The 17,250-nt window shown below is 29.0% G+C and overlaps 1 protein-coding gene across 1 annotated transcript in view; it reads right to left on the reverse strand.

Moving 5' to 3' along the window:
- Positions 1 to 2,031: 2,031 nt before the first annotated feature.
- The window catches only part of LOC145315147 (uncharacterized), a 30,297-nt gene continuing 15,078 nt past the window's right edge, over positions 2,032 to 17,250 (reverse strand). Inside the window, exons 2-10 of the mRNA XM_080155192.1 lie at positions 17,153 to 17,194; positions 15,844 to 15,891; positions 13,009 to 13,074; positions 11,061 to 11,120; positions 10,676 to 10,792; positions 10,055 to 10,126; positions 7,539 to 7,619; positions 3,306 to 3,443; positions 2,032 to 3,113 (exon numbers count right to left, since the gene is read on the reverse strand). Of these exons, the coding sequence (XP_080011318.1) occupies positions 3,009 to 3,113; positions 3,306 to 3,443; positions 7,539 to 7,619; positions 10,055 to 10,126; positions 10,676 to 10,792; positions 11,061 to 11,120; positions 13,009 to 13,074; positions 15,844 to 15,891; positions 17,153 to 17,194 (729 nt within the window). The 3' untranslated portion in view covers positions 2,032 to 3,008. The remainder of the gene's footprint in view (positions 3,114 to 3,305; positions 3,444 to 7,538; positions 7,620 to 10,054; positions 10,127 to 10,675; positions 10,793 to 11,060; positions 11,121 to 13,008; positions 13,075 to 15,843; positions 15,892 to 17,152; positions 17,195 to 17,250) is intronic.

The following is a 17,250-nucleotide window of genomic DNA, read 5'->3' on the forward strand; positions in this document are numbered from 1 at the left end:
TCAAAAGTTTCATATTTATAAAGAAATATTCTCATCAAATAGGATAATAAAAAAATATATAAACTGTTAAATGATGAAATAGTAGTAAGTTGCAGTTATGATGGCTTTCGATAAGAGAGAAAAAAGTAATTATTTACGCTTCTGACAATTTACGTAAATTCGAAAAATTTTACTTCTTGCGGATGAGAATAAACAATTCATCAGTTGTAGTAGTATTATTATTATAATTACGCAAGTGTTTTCAATAAACAACAAAAACCTATTCCTGACAAAAAAAACATAATTTTTAAAATTAAGTTTGTTTCTAAGTATGCATTTTAGGGTATTTGATTTGACATTTTGAAATATTTTTTTTGTATTAGTTTAAATTAAATGGTTAATTGGCGACAAAAAATGAAGATTTAAAATGCGTCCCAAAATCTATTACAGTTCAAACTCACAACTTTTCATTTTTATATATGAATATTAATCACATCGCAGATTTTGGTTTTTACGGAAACAAAGGCACACCTAGGAATGAAGTTTAGGATTAAGTAGGTTACTAAGGACAATGGGTCATTATTATACAAGAATTATAGTAAAATGTGAATGAAACCTCGAAGGATAAACATTGTTTTGGATAGTTCAAATATGAGGGGATAAAATTAAAGAAAAAATGGGGTTAGATTCACGCAACCATGACAAATTCTGTACACTCCGTACTCTTGAAAACAGCTGATTTACAATCATAAACAAAGCCAACTCACTAAAAAATCTTGAAATAGAAGCTTAAAAATAGATACATTTTTACTTACGTTCTAAAATAATAATCTATAAAATGTATATTTAATAAATGTATAAAACGAACAAAAATATATAAAATAAATAGTAAACAATTATTATTTCAACACAACTTCAACCCTTTTTAACCGGTTGGAGACGATAGGGTCAAAATTTCGTATATGGTTTATTTAATTAAAGGTTAAAATATGTTTTTAATTCAATCTTAATATCAATAATACAAAGTAGCTTGATGTCTGTCTGTCCGTCTGTCTGAAGCTTAAGATCTCTGTAACCGCTGAACCGATCGGATTCTACTCTTCAAGGTATATACCTATTGGTTCTGTGGTGGTTTTAAGCTATTTTCTTGAGGGGTGGGAAACCCCCAACCCCCCAAAAATGAAATTTCTCCCCCCTCAAAAAAATTAGGGGTGGATTATGGTTCGCACACCCGATTTTTTTTTTAACTACCTCATTGGGCAAAGCCTCTAGAGGCTAGGAGCGAAGCCGCTAGTTTCATAAAAAGTAGAATACAACTTTCAATCCTGTAAGCTACCAGCCCTTTATCTTTAAAAAACATAAACGCTTAGTAACTATCGTCTCGCTCAAACTATCACATCATAATTGTATAAACATTGTTTTTTTAAGCGAAGCTTTTCTATAATTAGGGTCGGTCCGTCCGTCCGTTTCGTTAATTTAGGCATGTCTATGTTTGTCCTATCGTTTTCAAACATTGCATGGTGATTCCTTTAGTAGCTAGTTACGATTTAGAAAGCGTAGCAACTCTATAACCATTTCCAGAATGTCCGTACGTCCATTTTAAACATGTTAATTTTTTTACTTTTTTAACAACAATGTTATAAACGAAGCAACTCTATAATAAGTCCTAAAAATGTAAGTATGTCCATAAACTTTATGCTGTATCAAGCAATTTTTCATCAAATTTAATTACAATTTTGCTTCGACTCTTATACATTCATATTCTAAATAATATAGTTCTGACACTATACAAGTGTTATTGTCCGTTTGTCCTACCGTTTCAGTGCTTCGCTTTTATAGATGTTGTCATCCTTGTTTTCTTTATAATCTAGGGAGGGCGAGAAGTTACCTCCAATATTTTCAAGCTAGAATATGTAAATGATATTGAACCTTAAAGTTTCTTAACTTCATCAGTCATTATGATCGACATCATTTACTGTAAATTAAACAAAGTTTTGAATGACAAACGTCCTGATAAATTATAGATCAGTAACGTTACTAAATAAAACAAAATAGGTTAATTAGGATGTATTTAGAACATATTAACAAAGTGATAATTATAAAAATACTATATCTAGAATAAAGGCATATAAGTTAAAGGCAACAAAGCTACATTATTCCATTGCTCTTTCAAAGAGATTATTTAATGTGATATTTCGAATAACTTCTTGTAAATACTCTTTAATACGGATACTTTCGTTAAACCATCTGTCGCTATATCAATTTAATACCACTAAATAACTGCATCTTGTTTATATTTGAATTTAAGAAATTACTAACAGAAAACAAACATATAATTTGATCATTGTCACATTTAGTAACTTACCTACGATTGTGATTGTTTATTATCTGTGATACTTTTGACATGGTTAGAAATAGAAATTATTGTGAAAAAAAGTGTTTTGAAAGTTATCAAACTCAAAAATATCAACAGTTATATAATCTCCTTTCTACAATAAAATGCAAAGTGGACAAAGGCATATTTTTAAAATCTTGGCAATACAAATATTATTTAACTATAATAAATACTGTCTAAATGTAAGTTTGAGTATGTTTTTTTTTCAAAAATGTTTCATGTTTGTAAAACGTAAAAAGTGCCTGACTTTCACATAAATTTCAGCATTTTGGCATCTTAGAATTAATTCTATGAATTATTTTTGTATGTTATATTAAATTTTGTCTTTCTTTGCAAAAAAAAGTTGTAAACTCATTTCCCTTGGAGATAATTACTTTCTTGTATTTAAAAAAAAACATACACTTTCAATTTAATGGAAGTTTCTTTTAAGAACAGGCATAAATTTCTAAAACAAATAGTAAAACTGGATACAAATATTTAAGTAGATAAAGTTGAAACCATGTTTACAGATTATTCTTTTTATTTTTACATTTCAGTTTCTTTCAAATATATTGTACCTATGAACAAAACTTAAATATTTGTCTATCAAGTTGCAAATTTAACATAATTGTTTTCCCTGACTTGAAGACAATACTCAAAGATTGGTAGCAGAGTGGAATCCATTATGATTTGCCTGTGGTATACAAACAGTCACTGATTTAGGCTTTCCGTTCATCCCGTCCTGGTCAGTCATCATAGTCTGTAAGATAATAATTTTGTTGATAAGTATGTATGCAATGTGCATTTGCTTTAATTTCAAATCTTTTGTTATACAATGAATCAGTTTTGGAAGACTCTACGCACATTTTTCTTTTTTTTCTAACTATTTTTCTGTAATCGGGAAGTACTTATTTGGCTTTTAGTGTGTAGGTCCCAGTATCTATCCAATTACCTTTGACATATCAGAAATAGTTTTACCAACCATGACGTCACAAGATCCATTTATATATTCTTCTTTAGTTGGCAAGACGGTCAAGGGTTCGGGTTTCAGAATTATTTGTGCTTGGGGTGGAGGGGGTGGGGCAGTATCCTACAACATAAAATATTACACTTTTATCAATGCAGCTAATCTTGTTCTTATTTATGTCCTTCAGTTCATAGAATATCCGTGTAAAGGAATATTTAAATCAAATTGTATATAAGGCAAAACAATTGTCTTGTCATATATTTTAACTATTGTTTTATTTTTATTAATATTTTTTTCTTCTTTTAATTGTGTTTAGATATTAGGGTCATGGGAATGTTTAAGCTCGTTAAAACTTTATTAACCGACGACCATCAGACATTTCACTTGACGAGTCTTACTTGTGGAATATTTTTTCTACTTTAAGTATAGACAAGTAAAACTTTCCAAAAAAAATAATATAATTTGAATCAACCATTTAAGAAAACTAAATGAATATTATCTCATTTTTATTTTCATTTTTTTTGTAAGACAATCATTGAATATTGTTTATTTAGTGTCGGATAGTATTAGTTCGTGATTCATTATCCATTAAATTGACATACAATACTTATTATGATGGGTATGTGTGAAATTAATGGATTTTACTTGTATTTTGCCTTGTAAAAAATGACAATGTCTAATTGTCGTCAATGGCAAATCTTTTTTAAAAAATTGTTTTACATCAAATTTTTTATGATCTTATGTTTATTCCAACAATTGTCCACAGAAACCTTTAATTAAGTTAAAAATGTAATTACAGAAATATTATAATAAATGTTATATATATTGGCGTTGTTTAAAAGTTAAAAATAGAAATAAGGCAGAAAATCCAGAGAATAATTGGATGAAAAAAAGTGACAGGTTTCATACACAATATTTATTCAATTTTCTACCAGACAATTTTATTTATTTACTCTAAACAAAACCTTGTCTAACATGTACCCATTTAAAATCTAAGGAAAATGTTTGATAATTTAAAAACTTAATTTAGTAATTCTACTTTAAAAAATAATAAATAGATATTTGGGCAATAGTAATTCCATTGCATCTTCGTCAATTATTGGTTATCAAGTCCTTTGCTTTTTATCCCTTTCTTGAAAATCCTTGCTTCTAAATTTTAATCTTTTCTTTCGAAAATCCCTTTTTTTAAAAGTATGCTTGCATGGTCAATCCGGCGACTTTCCCTATCACATATTAAATGTTTTTTGACATACTTCTTTACGTGCATTGCTTGGTTTGTTATTAAACACGTAAATCATGTGCAGTACCTACATAAACAACTACATTTGTATGTCTCTTTGCTTCAGAAAGTAAGAGTACATATTTAGTAGCAGAAGGTTAATGAAGTTAAACAACCATGAGAATGAAAAAAAAAAGATATAGATTATGGAAAAGAAAGAGAGTTATAGTGAGAGTATACCTTGAGACTCAAGTAAATGATGCGTCAATATCTAACATATTTATTCTGGACCAACTGTGTTGGCTTGTCGATAGTATCTTACTAGAGGTGGCGGGATATAATTATCCCGCTTTTGGCTAGATTATTTAACGTTTTATTTACTTTTTTTTGGTTTTAAAATATATGTTCTCGCTTTTTTCATTACAAAATTTAAGCAGCTTGAGAGTTGTATTTATATTAAAAATTTGACATAATTAACACTGAAATATTGCTGTAACTAAATAATTTTTATTTTGCCTACTCCCCAAAGATCAATTTTTAGAAATATTCCGAACTTTTCTGCTTATTGTATATGCTTTTGCTTCTTAAATATATAATGATATCCCTCAAACGCGACCAGAGGGACAAATGAATGACATTGGATGATAGAACAGCATCTAGTCTACAATGATGCATAGTATCTGCATTATGAGTACCCACACAAATCTATACAATTATCAATTTTCTAATTAGAATATACCTATCAGTACAAGGATATATTTGCAGAATATCTACGTTTAGAAAAGAATATATAAAAAATGAATGTACTGCTGTAATCAATGTTGTTATAAATAAAATATTATTTAAAGATAGTTGAGAATTTGGTGTAAATTGAAAAATAAGTATACTTAATGCATGTTTACCAGTATGGATGAATATAAGTGCGTGTATTAATTTTGCCGGCTTGTGTGTGATAAGCAAGCAGTTTCAACTTTGTATGTTTAAGTAACTTATAAGTTACTCTATGCTAAGGATAGATGGACTGACGGACGTACAGACAGACCCTAATTAAATATAAATTTGTTGAGGATAGCATACTTAATCTGTGAGGCAAGCAGACTAAATTAAGTAGCTATAATACCTGTACTCTTAATATGTACTCAATAGTTTTTGTCTATAGTAGCTAATACATATAAACTAAAATACAATTAATGAAAGTTATATTTATTAGTCTAGTTGAACCCATGAGGAAATTGAATACCTATTTGGAAGAAAGAACATCTAAATAAAGATAGCATTAATAATAAGCTTAAGTGATCCTCCATGGCAAATTTGGAAATTATTTATGCATATTTGTTACTTACTTTATGTCTAAGCTTTTTTTTTGTTAAAATCGATCGTGAAGCGTGCCCGATTTTTAACCAATGATTGTTATATAACAGGCATTTATACTTTATTATTCAAAACCAGACTACAAAATTGTTAGGAATAGAGAAATTAAGTAAATTGTGAAAATATTTGTATTTTCATGGAACATATACTTGTTTACACTATAATTCCGAACAAGATGTTTTTTTATTTTATTTTTGCCAGAGTTCAGTTATCTACAAAATTCAAATGATGTCAAGGTTGAAAATGAAGTAAATTTTATTGGTTACTATATGATTGGAGTTGCAAGACTTCCAGAACATCATCAATGTCAAGGCAATGTTCATTTAAGTTTGACGGATTTTAAAGCTCCAAAAATTATATTTCTATTAGTAAAGTCGTGATTGCAGCCTCCTGCCAAAATAGCTTTTAATATTCTTTAAAGCTATGCAACAGGTTGATATAAACTTATTATTGATCCACTCTTATTAATACAATTGTCTTTTCCATTTACTCATTTCTTTGTCACTGTCAAATATAAACCTTTGTAACTTGATTTAATCAAGATTTCATGTTTAATTCATATTCATGTGGTAATTTATGCTGAAATAAAACAGTAGGGGAAACACGGGGGTACAATATATAGGATGATTAAAAATTTATGTACTTTTTGATTTATTATTTTTTCTTTTGACTTTTTTGTATTGTTATTTGCAGTCATTTTTAACATAAAGGAAGTTGTTCTAAATAAACCGTCTAAAGTTCAAATTAAGTGTAAGTATAATATGTAAAAATAATATTAAAAGGCCTAAGGTTTTCAAAGTTTGTAATTAAAAAAATAAAGTTTTTATGAATAATACTTAATATTATTATTTTCCATCACCCTTGAAGTTTGAACATGAATATGCTGGAAAATAATAAAATCTAATAATAGTAATAATAAAGGTTGTTGGCTTATGGTTCAATTAACACTCACCAAGGAACATGAATTTTGGATTTTTTATATTAAACTTTAAACTAAATTAAGTAAATAACCCATTCTCTGTTTCCCAAAAATCTTTTATTATATCGTGAAAGCTTTTATTTCAAAACTTATTTCTTTTACTAATCCTGCGGGGCTCTTATGAACATTACTTAACCTAACATAATCTTACCATTGTATTAAACTATTTTGTTAGTAAAAATTTAATCTTTTATTTTATTGTGCTTTTAAATCTTTGTCTTTTTTATCTACTATGTCTGTTCTTGTCCTTAAGGCCAACTCATTTAAGTTGACAAATGTTAACTTTTGAATTATTGATACAAAACTAATTATCCACTCCCTAGTTCAAATGCAACAAATTATAACATTCACTTTTTTTAGAACATGAACGATAAAGTATATGTATACTAGTCACTATTAGTAATAGAAACATTTGAGAAATTAGCATTTATATTTATTTAAATAGGAGATTGCTCTGATAAAATGGAAATTATAAAAAATTCTTGTTAAATTTTTTTTGTTGCCTTGGAACCATAACGTGCACAGAGTGTTAGCCTTAAGAGAGTGAAAAAAGGGAAATCAGACTTAAATCGTGTCACCCCCTCCCCACATACATACACACTCTACTTATGCACGCCACTGCTGGAACCTTCTTTTAAAGGAAGCTTACCTGGAGCATTATTTCTAGATCTTTCTTTGTTGGCTTGGGTCCTTCTTTTGGCTTTGGCGGATTTATCATTATACGAAATTCCTAAACATTAAATAACAAAGTAAGATTTGTACTTTAATATGTTAACATACAATAAATAATATCCCATATTCGTTGTGCCACAGACTAGTTAGAATATGCTCAGAAGAAGACACTTTGATGAAAAGACTAGATGAACTCAAACTATTTTTACTGATGAGAAATTATGATGAGAAACTGATCAACAAAAGCATACAAAAAGCCTTAAATCTAAAAAGGAGTGAAGCCCTTCAGAAAGTGATAAGAGAGAAGAAAAACAGAATACCATTTGTTGTATCCTACCATCCATCATTGCCCCCACTGTCAAAAATACTTAAGGATGCATGGAAATTTATGACATTGAATGACCAACGCCTACAAGAAATTTTTCCCCACCCTCCCATGGTTGCTTACAGACAGCCAAGATCTTCTAGCTTAAGAGCACGCCTTGTAAAGACAAAATTACCATCAAGAAAACAGAGATCTTTACCTGGCCTCAAAAAATGCCAACAACCAAGATGTAATACCTGTAGCTATATTCAAGAAGGTAAAAAAGTTGTTAGCTCAAATAACAAGAAAATTTACATCAACCTACAAGAGAGTGTTACCTGTGAAAGTAAAAATGTGGTTTACTGCATTTCCTGTGACAAAGCTGCATGTAATTTTGTTCAATACATCGGTGAAACACAAGCTAAACTAAAAGTTAGGTTTGGCCAACACCTTGGTTATGTCAGAAGCACAGATCATGACAAATACCCAACAGGAAAACATTTTAATCTACCTGGACACAGCATGACCAACATGAAGCTTTCAGTCTTAGAAAAATGCAAACTGGACTCATCAAACTACAGAAAAATTCGGGAAGCTGAATACATCAATAAATTTGACACACTAAGAAATGGATTAAATAAAAAATTGTAATTTTACTTGTTTTTTTATCTAAATATAAATTTACATTTGTTGCTTTGTTGTTGATCATTACTAAAAAAAAAATTTTAATACTTTATTGTTTAATTTATGACATTTTTTATACACTTTCATGTAAAATTAAAATCTTTTCAACACATTCACGTATTTCTGTTTTGCTAATTGCAATTTTTTTAAAAAACAAAAGTTATACAGTACAAAACTTTCATTCTTTTGAACTTTGATTCTTTTAAACCCCCATCCCTTCTACCCCTTCCCTTTACACCAAAACCAGCGGTCAAATTGCTCAGTTTCAAACAAACCTGTGTACAGTAAACAATAATAGAAGGGATAACCATATTCATTATAATACATTTAACTTTTTCTTTGTATTTTCGAGCACTTTTTCATTATTTTGTTGTTTCTTTACTTTAAAATAACCTAATATTTTTCAAAATATATATCTGATTTTACTATAAATATATGAAATATGGTTAATTTTGTGCAGGTTGACAAGGATTAGATGTGATTTAATCGAAATATATTCCTACAAATTGAGCTGTGTGTTTTTCCTTGGATAGTCTCTTTTCAACATCGCTGCCGTGTATTATTCCATTAATATGTTAAGTAAGGTGAGAGGGGCTAGGGGGGTTATGTTATTTGCAGTATTGCTTCCTACCGATTGATATTAGCTAGAATAGAGCTAGTTCTGAGCCATACAGAAAAATCATGTACGGTATAATACACAATTTCCGTAAATGATAAAAAAATCATAAAAATAATGCCAGTTTCGTTGACACGAGCAATTTATGTACAAATTAATGTTCTGCTTATTAAGTTCTGCCTATCTACAAGAGTTATTGTACGTTGTCCTTCGCTAGAGCTTAGCTTTTATTGATGTTTTCTTCCTTTTAAATTGCTTGTCTTATATGAATATTAAATGCATATAGCACTAGTAAAAGGTTGCACAAACACAGGCATAATTAATGCATGGTAAAAGTATTATATAGAAACAATGTAATAATATTTAGGTCATAAACTATGTAATATGTTTAAATATGGGTTATGTGTTTAATACCAAATAATTAAACGGTTATTCAATTTATTATCTTAAAGGATAATACTTTTCCTTTTTAACAAAACATTGTTATGAAAAGTGATAAAATAATATTAAGTAAGAAAGTGATTAAAGGTAACCATACCCCATTCCGCATCCCTCTTTAATATATTTGTAGGTTAAAAACCCAAATAATGTTTCATAAAATCATTAATTGTCCTGAAAATACGTGATCTTTTTTTTCATTTTGAAAGGTTCTATCCCAAGCTTCCATACTCACCCCCACCCCCTTGGACATCCTTGTATAATTTATTCACAAATAAATAATACATAAATAAAAAAAATATAACTCTAGTTATTAAAAATCTTTTATAACACCATGCAAACATATTCAAATATTCAATAATAACTTTATTACACATATTACAATTTTTGTATGAAATGAATTCAAAACATTATTGAAGTTTTATTAATAGATTTAATAATTTTATTTTACCTTATAACTAATTTTGCCATCATTATCTTTGTCAGCAAAAGTAAACATATCCTCTATGTCAGATTCGCTTACCTACATAAAAAGATTATTATTAAGTTGATGATAAAATTTAAAATAAAATCATTCATTAGTCCAACAAAACTTTGTGTTAGTTTATTTTTATACTAGCGGCTACGCCCCTAGAGGCCTCTAAGGGCACTTGAGGAGGGGGAGTCGAATTTGATAACCAAATTTCTTATTTTAGATTTTTTAAAAATTAAATTTTTTTTGGGGGGGATAATTTTCATTTTTGGGGGGGTTGGGGGTGTCCCACCCCCCAAAAAAATAGTTATAAACCTTCCCGGGACTTATGAGAAGCTACCCTGTTAAGGAGAACCCGATCGGTTCAGCGGTTAGCGAGATCCTTCGGTACAGACACACAGACAGACAAATATCCTGTTACTTTAGTATAAGGATTTAAAGATATTGGTATAAAAATGTACAGTGCAGGGTACGAACTCATCTCTAATGTGTTTTTCTTTCCTATATATTTTCTTTCTCAATTAAAATTTATGTCTATTTCCCTCTTCCTACAAATCTAGTTACAAAGAGGCTGCCTACTAAAAACAAAAAATAACTTACTGGTATTGGAAGATTTCTCATGATAAAATTGAAGTCTTGTCTGTTAAGAAATTTGTCGTGAATTTTATATTTTTTGGCTCGAAATAGTTCTGGAAAAGGATCAGTTCCACATAACATCTAAAAAGAAGTGGGACTCTGTAAATCTCAACCATTGTTACTTTTAGATCACCAATCCCTTTTTACAAGCGAAGCTTTTCAATTATTAGGGTGGTCCGCATGTTTATAACAAGTAGCTCATATCATTATTTAGGCATGTTAGAATTTCCTATTTCAAACTTGGCATGCAGATTTTTGTATCAAATAGTTACATGATGATGCATATATTTTTAACACAATAATTTGCATGTATAGTATAATCATTTAATTTACTAGATTTTTTTATTACCTTAAACATAACTTGTGCAAACTGTTCATCATCGTCCTCTCGAAATTTTCTCAGTACAATCTTAAATATCAAATATCTAATTTAATAGAATTGTCATTTTAAAAAAAGTTTGGGAAATAACATTTGAGGACATAGCTATGGCACTCTTCCAGCATATAGAGGCTGTGTATTCGAAGGGGCAGAGAAGGTCCTAAACCATTGAAAAACTTAAATATATAGATTAATTAGCCTAAACCACCCCGGAATCTATGAGAAGCTTCCCAGAAATGAAAAACCCGATCGGAATCTTAAGCTACAAACGAAAATACCTTAGAACTTGTTATGTATAACAGGATATGAATAATAAAATGATAAAAAAATTTCATATTGTACAAAAACATATGTAGTTCCAAGAAATAAATTAACACATTCAAAATAATTCTCTTGGAATTTAAAATCAAATGAGGAGGTGGTTACCCAAAAGCCTTGGGGCGTAGCCATTAGCATTAAAAAAGTAGTAAATGATTAAATAATGGTAAGGTTTTTTATCAAAGAATTGATTTGACACTTCCATTACAAAAGAAAGGTTTTTGTGCCTTTCTATACATACAATATAACAATAACAAGCATAATGAAGCAGCGCAGCAGTAGAAAGGATAATAATATCTTTAGTAATTTAAATTAAAATTTCATTCAATTTTAAGATAGTAGCAGCATACTTTTTACTGAGTTATTGAGTGAAGTATCTCTTTGCTGGAAACGTATTAAGTACAAGTGTGCAAAGGGATATATTTCAAACTTATTGTGTGCTTAGAGACAAATCAATGTTTCTTTAATTGTCAGACGAACATACATACTCTGGTAAGTAGCTGCGATACCAATAATAATAGAGAGCTATATATTGTACGGGACAATTTATATATTTGCACCCCGACATTAGTTACAAATCAATATAACTATACATATACACTAATATGGAAATCAACTATGTTATCAATATTTCATAGTACATACCTCATATTTTAGTTTTAATAATTTTTCTTAATTAGAATGTTAATATTTTAATGTTTTATTAGAATCTTAAAAATTCGGAAAAGTAGTTTTAGTTTATAGGATAATTGTCCATGCCTACGATTATTTTTTGTTGTTGTTATAATGCTGCTTTTATAGGCAAAACTTTAGCAGTTATTACAATATTTATCCAACAAAAATATATTATATTCATAAGATTCATAAAATGCATAACTACCTAAAATAAACAAATAAAAACGATATAATTTTGTATTTTTAGCGTATGCCTATCTTATGAGATGCTTATTTCACTGTATATATACAAGTATCTATGTCGGATTTAAATTTTTTTTTAAAGTGAATCTGTCTTAAGTTTTAATTAGCTCTGATAAGCAAAATTGCACAAAAATATTCAAAATATCGAATACTTTGTTTTTGTCCAACTGACATTAATAAACATTTTGAAATATATACAAGAACAGTAAAACTAAATCATTTACTACAACTTTAAAGATTATTTCTCATTCAGATAACAAGTAATTCAAATAAGCATTTTAGTTTATTTTTAACAGCCATTGATTTACATTAAATCGGTAAATATGATGAAGCTGCAAGAAGTTCATTGATTTTATGGCATTATAGTTACTTTTTATAGTTTTGTGTGCTGCTAAAATATTTTTCGTACCTTAGTATGGTAGGGAGTTTACTTAATTAGAATAACTAATCTACTGCAATGACTGATAAGATAATTTGAATTACCATACCAGAATAAACTTTACAAATGTGTAGTGACATACAAGAAAAAATTTTCATTCAATGACACATAGTATAAGGGTGGCAGTGTTTCTTTCTTTCTGTTACTCGATATACAAATTTAAACTACTGACATTCAGAGCGGTTGTGTAGTAATTTAAACTGGTAAACCATAAACATACAAAGTTCTGACACTGAAGTTTACCTTAGAAAATTCTGGAAAAAATATGAGCCCATTTCTTGCCACTTCATTTGTCATGTCTATTACTTCCTAAACAAAAAATAAGATCTAATTTGACAATGATGTTGAAAATTGTTGCAGACTTATTTTGTGCGAGTCAATAACATATAATCTTTTCTTAAATGTAAATAAGCCTATCAGATTTATTGTGGTTTCTGTAATTTCGCACTTGAACTTAACCAAAATGAACTTATGTAGAAAAGTGTTATAAGATTGTATGATTGTATTTTGTAGGTTAGGTTAGGGTAAAGGTTAAAAAAGCATATAAAGAAATATGACTTACTAAGGATACCATGATGAATATTATTATTGGCTGGTATAAAAAAAAATGGAAAGAAATAAACTTTTACCAGAAAACCCGTATAATACAAATAAGAAATATTTGAATTAAATTAATATATTGTATTGGCCAATAGTTTGTATTTATGATGCTATTTCCAGAACTCAATGACCTGGATTATATTCTGCAATTATCAGGAACAATGACGCTATTATTATTCTACGGGTTTTTTTTCCCTCCTATTTATACCGCCTACATAAATTATTCTATGTAACTTATAATTAAGATACGAAATCAATATAAAAAAAACATTTACTCTTTTGCGAATCACTATTATCATATGACACAAGAATCTTAGAAAACCACTGCTCTGTTTATTCTATGATTTTTAGATGTGTAAAAAATTGAAATCAATTCTCAATCATGGATATTTTTCAGATTACCTTCACGGAGTTACTGTTGAATTAAATACTTTTAACTTTGTAAATCTTTAGAAAATTTCTATTTCACTAACTTAACTTTATACTTAAGTTCCAGGTAACATAAATTTGATACATTCTTATAAACTTTCTCATCATTCTAGCAAAGTAAATTGAAAAGAAATGTATTGATTTCATTATTAAATTTTAAGAGTAAGTTGCAGGATTTATTTCACCCAAAGCTATAGAATTTTTGCTTTTTCGTAGCTTTTATAATAAGATAATTATATCTTTACATTATAAGTATATCTTCTCAATAAAGTAAAGTCGTAATAAAACAATAACAAAACTTGAGCTTCAGTTTATATTATTTTCATTAATGGATCGTTTGAAAATGTTTAGCCGTTTCCATTATTAGATTATGAAAAAAATATAATAGCATTTAAAGGACTGTTAATGTTATGCTAATGAGGACATTCATACAAAAGTTTTGTTATCAAAGGTTAATTTGTGTGATATCAAGTAACGCGCACCTAAAACCACATGTAATCTTAATTTAAATTCAGACAGAATCAAATATATAGGTTAAAGACACGCTTGCATCAATTTAATTTTAAAACTTAAGCCCATCCTTTGTCTAAACAAAGATACATAACATATTAAAGTATATCTTAAAGTGGTTCAATAAAACGAAAAAAACATCTGATCCTTTTCCTGGTCTAGCCAGCTATTGTTATGGAATACAGCTGTGGTTCAATGTTTGTGGAAACCACCTTTTACTGTTTACTAATTCAGATTCTGATCCCATAAATTGTTATTCTTTCAATACAGCAATGTGATTTTAGATTTGTATATGCTGATAGAATTAATTCTAAGCATTTTAAGCAAAAATAGCAACACCTTAAGTAGTAAAGTAAACAAATCTTTCTTAAATTCTTGAAAAGTATAAAGTTCTGTACAATTGGGCTTGCATTTCTTTTAAATAAGGAAAATATGAGTTAACAGTTTTCTTAAAACATTGAAAAGTGTATCTGTATGTGGAAGAGAGTGGAGGAGCATATATTGTTTACTAATGTGCATTCAAATGTTATTACAAAGTTTCATCTAATTCAATATTTTCATGAATTGAAGGATTGCCTATTTTGTCTAGCTGTTTTGAGATATTAATATACCATATTTCTACACGAAAGCATTAAACTATTTTATGTATAATCTGGTATGGGGATTCTCGGAACGATTAGACATACTTTTAAAGGCATAGAACCTGACATATCATAAACTCCCAAACAATAATATGCTTTCAGATGTCTTTAATAGATTTATAATTAACCAATATGTCAGTATGGATGATTTACACAACCCTATATTCCTGACTATTGTGTAGATTATAATGCATGAAGGATGATAAAAGGGGGTCAGTGAAATACACAGGGAAGAACACAGTCTGGTTATATTAACATAATTCTATGGTTTGCAAGCAATGATTTTCGTTCATTTACAATAGAAGATTAAAAATCATTAAAAAAAGACTTTTTCAGTTTGTTGTTAATCATTATAGATTAGGGTAGCCAATATAAATATTGAAATATCACTTTTCCTAATTTTCTGAATCTAAACAGAAATCCAATTTTCTTTTCAAAATGGAGAAAACCAGCATTACAATTATTTTTTGTAAGAGGTAAACATTGGATTGTAAATAATTCAAGGTTTAAATTCAAAATGCTAAGCCTTAAAAGTGCAAAGAAAAAAGAAATATTTTTTTTTTCAACCTTGAAATTTATTAAAGAAAAGAATATATTTGTTTCTATTGACACTCACTACTGCATCTAAAATCTAAATTCGATATTGAAAAATCAATTAAGTCAATATGTTATATCCAAAAAGTATAAACTTGAGTTAGACGCCTAATTCTACATGCTTTTAGTTTTATTGTGTTTAGACGAATATTGTAAACCGAGCCAAATATACGCATATTGTTTGTTTGTTACTCGAATTATGTTATTGTTTATTAATTTAGCAATGAATGAGAAAATTTACGGTTTTATTCAGATAAAAAAGTGGTTTCTTAACTTTGTTGTGAAGTAAGTCATAAAAATGTACCTGTTCCATTGTATTAAGTCCCAAATCCACCATAGCTCTGTGAAGATCCTAAAACAAATAAGATTTTGCTAAAAAAACTAAATGTATGAAAATTTACTAGTTAACTAAATTTTATTTTAGATTGCAAAAATGTTTGCTCAGGATCTACTGTACCAAATTAGTTACCTTTTATACTCTACAATCTACACCAAAAATATTACCTTACCAATCAACCTACATATTTAGATAATCAAGGACAACCAAGTAGCAATACTAGCAAAGATTAATTTTAAGCAGTCTATATATCAATAATACAAAGTAGTACGATGTCTATCTGTCTGTCTGTCCGTCCGTCTGAAGCTTAAGATCTCGGTAACCACTGAACCGATCGGATTCTACTCTTGAGGGTATATACCTATTGGTCCTGTGGTGGTTTTAAGCTATTTTCTTGGGGGGTGGGACACCCCTAACCCCCCCAAAAAAACAAAAAAATCCCCCCTTATCTCTGCTACAGGCTGCCGCAGGCTGCCCTTTATTATAATTTGGCTATAATTATATTGTTTTCATTACTTTTGATCACCTTTGACTGCTTTTGATCACTTAATTGCTTTATTAAATTTTTAATTAAAAAAAAAAAAAAAAATTATTTTTTTTGTAAAAGATTTCCTTGGTCCTTTTTTTTGCTGAAGATTTCCTTGGTCCTTTTACGAATTTCGCTTCAATTTTAATTTTGATCACCTCTTGGGGCAAAGCCCCTAGAGGCTAGGGGCGAAGCCGCTAGTACAACTTAAAGTAATAGTTTTTTTTTAAATCATAATAACTCATAAGAATGTCATCCAAAAAGGTTGTACTTATTTGAATAACTTGTAATGATTTTTGTGTTGAAATATCTGATACTAGCGGCTAAGCCCAAAGAGGTCTCTAGGGGCACTTGCGGAGGGTAGAGTCGAATTCGATAACCCAATTTATTATTTTAGATTTTTAAAGAAAAAGTTTTTTTTCGGGGAGGGGGAAGAGTGCCCCCACCCCACTCATTTTTAATTTTAGTTAAAAAATTTTTTTTAAATTTTATGGGGGGGGTATTTTTCAATTTTTTTGGGGGGGTGGTGTCCCACACCCCAAAAAAATAGTTATAAACCTTCCCAGGACCAATGAGAAGCTACCCTGTTTTGCAAAGTTTTTTTTTCTTCTCATAATTACTTTCTATATTAAGGAAATGCAAACATAAATGACCAGAAGAACTCATAAACTTTATTTGAAAGCATGAAGGTTGAGTTGTAGAGTAGCTTTGTCACAAGCAAAGTTTTTTGTGCCTGGATGGATAGTTTACCTTTGCATCGATGCATGCTTCTCGTAGACCAGTTTCATATTGCCTACACACACACACACAACCAATCAAAATACATATAAAATCTCAATTTAGTGGCT

The sequence above is a fragment of the Acartia tonsa genome, chromosome 3 (assembly GCF_053477335.1).
Source record: "Acartia tonsa isolate MP-2025a chromosome 3, ASM5347733v1, whole genome shotgun sequence".
Lineage (NCBI taxonomy): Eukaryota > Metazoa > Arthropoda > Copepoda > Calanoida > Acartiidae > Acartia > Acartia tonsa.